The sequence below is a fragment of the Cibotium barometz genome, chromosome 2 (assembly GCF_041138505.1).
Source record: "Cibotium barometz isolate CiBa-2024 chromosome 2, ASM4113850v1, whole genome shotgun sequence".
Taxonomy (NCBI): Eukaryota; Viridiplantae; Streptophyta; class Polypodiopsida; order Cyatheales; family Cibotiaceae; genus Cibotium; species Cibotium barometz.
The window spans coordinates 14,344,694-14,353,402 of NC_141047.1; the positions used below are offsets into that span (position 1 = coordinate 14,344,694).

At 40.0% G+C, this 8,709-nt stretch overlaps 1 protein-coding gene across 1 annotated transcript; it reads right to left on the reverse strand.

Moving 5' to 3' along the window:
- Positions 1 to 4,451: 4,451 nt before the first annotated feature.
- LOC147640684 (pentatricopeptide repeat-containing protein At3g53360, mitochondrial-like) lies at positions 4,452 to 8,389 on the reverse strand. The gene has a single exon (XM_086814245.1). It carries the CDS (start codon positions 8,021 to 8,023, stop codon positions 5,276 to 5,278), a length of 2,748 nt encoding a protein of 915 aa, XP_086670371.1. The 5' UTR covers positions 8,024 to 8,389; the 3' UTR covers positions 4,452 to 5,275.
- Between the last annotated feature and the right edge of the window lie 320 nt (positions 8,390 to 8,709).

The following is an 8,709-nucleotide window of genomic DNA, read 5'->3' on the forward strand; positions in this document are numbered from 1 at the left end:
ATGTCGCTCGATTTTGGGCCTTACTCAGTTTTTCTCGCTTGGTGTATTATATGCCTCACATTTGATGCAGTGTTAAGCATGGCAAACGTGATGAGACTTCATAGCTCTCTAATCAAAACTCTCAGCAAGCTGAGTATATCTAGCTACAACATATCCGACGAGGAATTCTCACATTTAAAGCAGTATTATCCATGGCAAACGTGATGAGACTTCATGGATTTCCAATCAAAACTCTGAGTAAGCTGAGTTTATCTAGCTACAACATCTCCTCACAAGGTCTTCTCATGACCTTCCCTTTTTTCAAACAATTGCAAGCCTCGATTCCATAAGTTAATCCAATCAACTTTGCTTAAGTTCTTTTGCATACAAAGATGGTCATTTAAAGACATGGGTCTAGTTAGGCCTTATCCTTTATCGATAAAATCATTCTAAGGAACTTTGGTTATTCTTAAGGATCTAAAGTTATTGGTCTAGTTCTCGTATTTAGGCCTTATCCTATCGATAATCTTCATAAGGAACTTTGGTTATTCTTAAGGATCTTAAGGACATCTCTTCTTGAGGTTCCTTAAGGATTTTAAGGACATCCCTTCTTGTTGAAGGTTTCTTAAATTCATTTTAATCTTGATTTCTTATACATCTCATTTTAACCCTAATAATATTAGCCAGACATCTCTTCTTGAAGGTTTCCTAAATTCATTTCAATCTTGATTTCTTGTACTTCTCGTTTTAGCCCTAATAATATCAAAAATCAAGGTAATTTAACTTATTCCACCTAAGGCTCAGCCTCCTAAATTTAGATACGCAATTATCAAAATATAAAATTTTATGCCTTATTATAAATTTTCTTCTAAGGTCATATTATTAAATTAACCTAAGGTAATTTATATGAACAATTAATTCTTTGGTTTTGAGGGGAATATTCTTTATCCAAAATTTAATCTAATTCTTTAATCTACATTAATTTCATAACCCTAGTATTAATTGAATGTTCATTTAGATATTTTAATAAAATCTTCCCATATAGCCTTATGAAAATTTACTGCCCTAGGTGAAATCCTAAGGTATTACATAACTATTTTTACAGAGAATATTTTATTTATAATAATTAGTTTTAATCCAAACAAAAGTAAGAAAATACAAGAAAAAGGTAAAAAGCTATAAATGTAAATAGTACCTTGGCCTAGCTTTAGAGCTTGATGTAGATGCTATTGGGGATGATTAAGACCTACACAGGTCCCTAGAATCCCAAGATTTTTTTAGCATCCTCCTAGGTAGCTGCAATACTCTAAATTGCAAGAAGTAGGTACAATAAGTGCTAGAAAGAGATTATACTTGTCTAGGACATATACCATGCACTAAAAACTATGAAATGGACCTCTCCACTCTCGGAAGAAGAAAATTTATGACTTCACAAGAAGGGAGGGGGCTATTTATACTCAAAAAGGAGGGCTAAGAGCCTCTACATGCACATAGCCTACTACTTAAGTTAATGTCAAGCCAAACCTACAAGCAATGCATGTAAACCAAGGATGGCTAGGAGTCTCTGAATGCACATAGTCTACTTGAGTTAATGTCAAGCCATACCTACCAGGTAACCCATGAAAGGATGGATAAGAGCCTCTATATGCACATAGTCCACTTGAGTTAATGTCAAGCCATACCTACCAGGTAATCCATAAAAACCATACAATTTATCGGTAAACTCCACTTTAGAGTTACATGCATGCGCTTTATCTAAAGTGGCAAGTGCACAACTCTTATTTTTGAGAAACCACATACTAATAAAATACCATGGGTAATTTAACTACCATCTACTCTTGTTTTGCATAAACCACATACTTAAAATACCATGGGTCATTTACCTACCACCTACCAATCCAAATCCACCTAGTTTTGGCCAAACCCTCTTTTTTTTAACCTTAGATATTTTTTTTGCCCAAACCATGGTTTTTTTAAATTAATGTGTACACATACATAGTTGTGTCCACCAATTTAATTTTTCCATGAGTACCCTTACAATTTTGGCCTTAATATTTTTAATTAAATAATGATACTTATCTTATTAATTTTTATTTTCTTTCCTAATTAAATTTACCAGTTTTATTTTTTAGTATATATTAAATGCATGTGTGCACAAATGTGGTTTTCTCATTAATTTATGCACACAATCCTTATTAATTTTACTTACAAAGTCCTTTTCTATTTTAGTTAAAACCAACACTGGATCCACTCGCATAATTTCACATCCTTCCAATACAAATTGAAAGTGACCTGGGACACCATTACTGCCCCAACTCGCATTTCACTTTGGATCTCACTTGCACCATTCCACCTTCTCACAAATTGATCATCGTGAGTGTAGATTTCATCATGTTTTTTTTGTTAGTATACTTCCAATTATTGTGGTGTCCACACTTTTATTTATACTCATGGGCATTTGCTTATTGTTTCTAATAAAAATGATTTTCTTCATTAGCATACACAAACTTCATTGGATTTAAACAAAAGTGATAAAAATGATTTTCTTTATTAGAACACACAAACTTCATTAGATTTAAACAAAAGTGATGATAAGTCAAGAAAGAATCACAAATTATCTACATGTTTTAATTCAATGCTTCCATTGACTATCTCCAACAAGGATAAGACTTTCAATTGGCTTTAGTTGCTTGGACCCAACGATGTGCAACGATTTATTTTAGGTTATAGCTTTTGATGCTTCTTTTTCATATCCTCAATTTGAGAACAGATAACTAAGATTTTTCTATTTACACCTCATGAATTACACCTTGTGAATTATCACACTATCTTTTCTTCTCTTTTAATGAGTTAGAGATGTTACATGTATATAACCATCAAGTCTAGTTATAAGGACTCCAACCAATGAGTTCTGTTCTCTCTCTATATCCCTTGCTTACATGACATCATGGTGGTAGTGGGAAATGATGCAAAGTGCCCAATCAAGTTTAGGTGCTATTTCACTTATGGATAAAGAAGGTTGTATAAAAAGTCTTTCAAATCTTTGGATTCGAGGAATCTCCTTTCTATCTAGGCCATCACAGATCGTGACTTGTGAGTGACTTTCAATATTCATTCTTGATGGAGATGACAAGGTCATTACAAAGGACATTTGGAGGAACAACTTGTTACACTCTTTTAGAGATGTAGACAGGTAAGCTAGTTTAGCATTTGCAACTAATTTCTGACATTCTGAATGTATATGAAGCTTTCATGGTGGCAGTGGAAAACCTTTCCATAAAAGACCAATTTTAGGGCCAAGGCTCCTCTTCTTCAACTCTTGTACACGTTAATCTCGTGGAAAGACAAGTGCTATTGCACTTGGAGGTTCTTTCTATTTTATCACATTGATAGATGATTACAGTATGAAGATTAGATACATTTTCTTAAGAAAATGTTTCAAGCTTTTAAAAAGTTCAAAGAATGGCTTGCATTGGTTGAAACTATGACAAGAACAAAATTAAAGCAGTTTTGACAAACCAAGAAGGAGAATTCATGTTTGATGAATTATTGGGTTTCTGCAAGAAAAGAAAAGAGGCATAAAGTGACAACTCACTACTACTTAAACTCTGTAAGCAAAATGGTATTGCAAAGTACAAGAAACACACTATTGTGGGATGACAAGGAGTATGCTTAATGGTAGGAGTCTATCTAAATCTTTTTCGAATGAGGTAGTTAACATGGCTATGTACATTCTTAACAGGAGTGCAACAAAGGCCGTCAAAGGGATGAATCCACAATGGGCTTACTCAAGTAAGAAACCTTCAACTGCACACTTGAAAGTATTGGGATGTGAATGTTATTATATATATGTTCCAAATGTTTAGAGAACTTTAGATACCAAAAGCTACAAATGCATTTTCTTAGGTTACGTCATGGAGTCGAAGGGATATCGGCACTATGATTCTTAGGCAAAGAGAACCAAATTGGATGTTGAAGTCCATTAATGTATCTTCTTGGGTTATAGCATAGATTCGAAGGGATATCAGCTTTATGGCCCTCACGTAAAGAAGATAACAACGAGCCATGATGTGGTATTCCAAGAACAACCACGTCTGATGGAGGAAGAGAAATCACCAAAGCAACACAACCACTTCCTCACATTTTGATGGAGGGCAGTCCATACCTTGTTTCATTTCCTATATGGAGATGGATTTTGAAGATGAAGAACAAGAGCATGATGTGCCACAAAAGGATAACCCATTTCTTAAATGGTACAAACAATTTTTAGATAGAGAAAAATCTCCCACCACTATCGAGGATGCGCCTCAAGACGTCGTATAGTAGAAGGTTACAGGATCAAAATAGGACTCAAGAGAATCTTCTGAATTTTACTCTTATGATAAGGTACTCAAGAGATAAGAGCCTACCAGCTTTTTTGAAGCACAAGGTGGTCCAAAGTGGTGGATGGTAGCCATGTAAGCAAAATATGACTCCATCCTGAAAAGCTATATGTATACATGAAGAGCTTAATTTGGATGGACTATACATGAAGCAAGTACTCATTCTTATAGCTTCATTTAGATGGGTTGTTGTGTGGATGATTGCAACGTAGTTTAACAGGACAGATAGAATCCACACGACTGAGAATTCTTCACATGGGGAGATAATACCCCACTGCATGATGGATAATTCCCAAGACAAGGAATGGGATGGATGGCATGAGATCATGTGATATGGATAATCGTTGAGGATGTTTAGATGTGCTTTACACACTTTGACGAAGAGCTTTCCCATGCTATCATCCACCTCATGCCCAAGACAGTTCATGGCCGGGCACCCAAGCCAGTCAATATGAGCAACTGTTTTCGAACAAACACTTGAGCATCGTTCCAAATTTGACCGTCAAACAATAGCAGGGAGGGATGCCACAAAGGCTTGGGTGCTGCTGCACAGAAGCGTGTGAAGGGGTCTGGATTCTGCTGTAGCAAATAGTGCATGCTTTCTTTCTCCAGCCCACCAGGAGGACATGCAACCAACCTTGAAGAGCAAGAAGCTTGTTTCTGCCCTTCCCTGCGGCTTTCCCTGCCTTGCATCTGTCCTGACAGCTCCTCTACCTTTCTCAATCTCAAAATATATGAGAAATATCCCTGCTTCTATCCCTACCTTGCATCTGTTCACGGCTCCTCCTCTTCCTCCCCAATCTCAAAATATATGAGAGATGTCCTCCTGAAAGTTTTCAGTGAATAGACTCTCAAACCACACGTTCAGTCCTATCAAACCTGCACTACGACGCCTTCAGATTGAAGTATACTGATCAACCTTCAGACATATTTGCAACAATCGCATTGCTGCCAGCATGAGCATACAGGTTTGACAAAAGAACATATGGTGCAGCATTCTCTGAATCCAGTTCAAACACTCGATCTGCAGCACGCTCTCCTCGCTCCACATCTCGTTGGTGTCTACAGGCACCAAGTAATGCAAGAAAGGATCTCGTCGTAGCATCCATTGGCAAGGCATTGATGAAACTCTCAGCTTCATCTAACCTTCCTACCCTCCCAAGCAGGTCTATAATACACGAATAATGATCTCCTGAGGGTGACATGCCATGGTCATTCATAGAAGCAAAAAGGTGACAGCCCTCGACAAGCAGCCCAGCATGGCTACATGCAGCAAGAATACTAGCAAAGGTGGCCCTATCTGGCATGACTTTTTCAAAGAACATTAGGCCCAAGAGCTTCAGGGCCTCTTCCCCCAACCCATGCTGGGCATATACTGCAATCATGGTGTTCCATGAAACCAAAGTCCGTTCGGGTAAATTGTCAAACATCCTTCGTGCAGTTTCCAAATTGCCGCACTTGCCATACATGTTAACAAGGGCTGTCACCACAACACCATCTGAGTCGAACCCGCCATAGTGTATGCATGCATGCACCCTCTTCCCTTCAGCTAAGTCTATCACATTTGCACAAGCAGTAAGATAGCTTGTCCAGGAAACTTTATCTGGCATGTATCCTTCCCAGCACATTTTGTCGAATATTTGAATGACTTCCTTGCTCTGAGCATGAAGATTGTAAATTGCAAGTAGAGCATTCCATGAAACCAAGTCTCGCTCCAACATTGTATCAAACATCCTTTGACCATCCTCTAGGCCACCACATTTGCCATACATGTTCAGGAGAGCATTCTTAACATTTACATCTGATATGTATGTGCTGTTCAGTAGACGACTATGCATTCGTTTACCTTCAGAGATAGCTACCTGACCGGCAAATGCAGAAAGAAAGCTGATGAAACTGATTTGATCTGGAGTAAAGCATTCAAGCAGAAGTCTGTCAAAGAGTTGCACAACCACTTTGCCCTGTCCGTGATGAGCATGTACCGTAACCATAGCAGTCCACGTAACCAAGTCCCGATCTTGCAGCTCATCAAAAACCCTCTGCGCACACTTCAGGCTGCCACACCTGCCATACATGTTGACAAGGGCCGTGCCAACACTAACATCCAACTCAAGCAGATTGGCCAAGACCTGTGCATGCAACTGTGTACCATAAGGAAGTGCTGCATGGCTTGCAAATGCACTCATAGTGCTCAGGAAAGTGACTTTGTCAGGGATTGCTTCCTGCTGCATTTGCTGGAAAAGTTGAAGGACCTCCTGCACATGCCCTTGCTGGGCATATACGCTGATAATGGTGTTCCAAGAGATTGTATCACGCACAGCTATTTTGTCAAACATCCTCTGCGCCTCCTGCACATTGCCACACTTACCATACATATTGAGTAGAACATTTGCCAATATAATGTCTGACTCATAACCGCACTCTACAATAAAGGCATGTACATTTTTGCCTTCAGAAAGAGCAGAAGGGATAGCACATGCCTCAAGAATAGAAACGAACGTAACCCGGTCCGGCATGTGTCCACCCATTACCATTCTATTCAGAAGTTGAAGTGCATCTTTGGTCTTCCCATGGTTGACTGATGCTGCTATCATGGCAGTAAAGGATATTACATCCCATTTGGAGAATGTCTCAAATAACCTCCACGCATCCTCAAAAGTACCACATTTCCCGTACATGTTGACAAGACTGTTCGCAAGGGCAAAATCCATCTCGAATCCACTACCCACGATGCGTGCATGCATCTGCTGTCCTGCACCCAGATTTTCTTCACTGGTACATGCAGCCACGATGCTAATAGAAGTGATCTCATTTGGCATAACTCCTTGCTCTTGCATGTCATCAAAGAGCTGGAGAGCCTTCTTGCCCTGCCCATGCTGGACATGAACTGCAATCATGGCACTCCATGTGAGCACGTTCCGTGCAGGCATTCTATCAAACACTTCCACAGCCATATCCAGGTTCCCGCATTTGCCACACATATTGACAAGAGCAGTCCCAACCACAACATTGTCCTCGTATTTGTTGTTCAGAACACAAACATGCATCCATTGGCATTCTTTCTTGGAGGTATGGATACATGCGTCAAGAATGCAGACGAACGCGACTCTATCTGGCATCAAACCCTCCTGAAGCATTTGACTGTGAAAAAGAAGGGCTTTTAGGCCCTGCCCTTGCTGAGCATACACTGTTATGATGGCAGTCCATGCCACTACGTCCCGGTTGGACATTTTATCAAAGACTCCCAAGGCATTTTCAAGGCTGCCAAGCTTGCCGTACGTGTTGAGAAGGGCTGTGTTGACAACATGGTCAGACCCATATCTGCTAGCAAGGATGCGGGCATGCATCCGTCTGCCCTCTGCTAAATCTCCATGGATACCACATGCAAAAACGACATTAACAAAAGTGAGCTTCTCTGGCATAATTCCTTCTTGTTGCATTTGATCAAAGAGGTGAAGGGCCTTCTTGCCTGCCCCTGCTTTGGCATATGCTTTGATTAGAAAGTTCCACGTATAGACATCCCCATGATGCAGGTTGGCAAGTGCATCTCCTATTGCTCCATCGACGGGGCTCAGATTGTGCGTTTCTGCCTTCCAGAACATATACATGGATCGTGTTACCATCAGAGAAGGCCTGTTTCTTGCAAACCTCCATGGCAGCATGATCCCAGATGGCTTTTATTGTGTCCCTAATGCATTGACATGACCACATATCGCCCATGCCAGTCGTGAATCTTCGACGATACAAATTTCCCAGTCCTTCCTCACAAGCATACAGAAATTGGGCATGCGCACACATCATTTGAAGCTTGATGTACCATGAGCAAGGCCACCGGCGTAGTTGTAAGCATTTTGCACACAACCAGTGTACTTTTCACCTAGTTCTTCTCTTTCTCTCTCTCAAACAAAGGCAAGGAGATCCTGGATTTCTAAAAAATAAGAGGAAAAAATCCTTTAGACTCCCACTTTGTATTCCTGCTTCCATTCTTACGTTTTTTTGCTTCTTAATGTCTTTTACATACGGCAACAATGCCCGGGTTGAGTACTAGTACATATATATATTGGGTCCCAAATTTCAAAGCACATTGATTAGTTGATGAAGGATTGAGCGAAGTGGAAACCTCAAGAGGAAAGGTTGCCGGAAACCTTAGCGAAAAGAAAAAAAAAGACATGCCTCAGAAAGTTCCTAGAACCACCTCAATGAAGCGTATAGAAAGGCGTTCGCCTCACAATTTACAGTCGGGGCAAAGCCTCCGTGAGAGAGAGAGAGAGAGAGAGAGAGAGAGAGAGAGAGAGAGAGAGCGGCCAACTTGAATGAATGCCTAAGAGAGAGCGCGCGCGAACGGCCA

Excerpts from the sequence above, each read along its gene's own strand:
- LOC147640684 (XM_086814245.1), bottom strand. The coding sequence starts at position 8,023 with ATGCTGCCATGGAGGTTTGCAAGAAACAGGCCTTCTCTGATGGTAACA.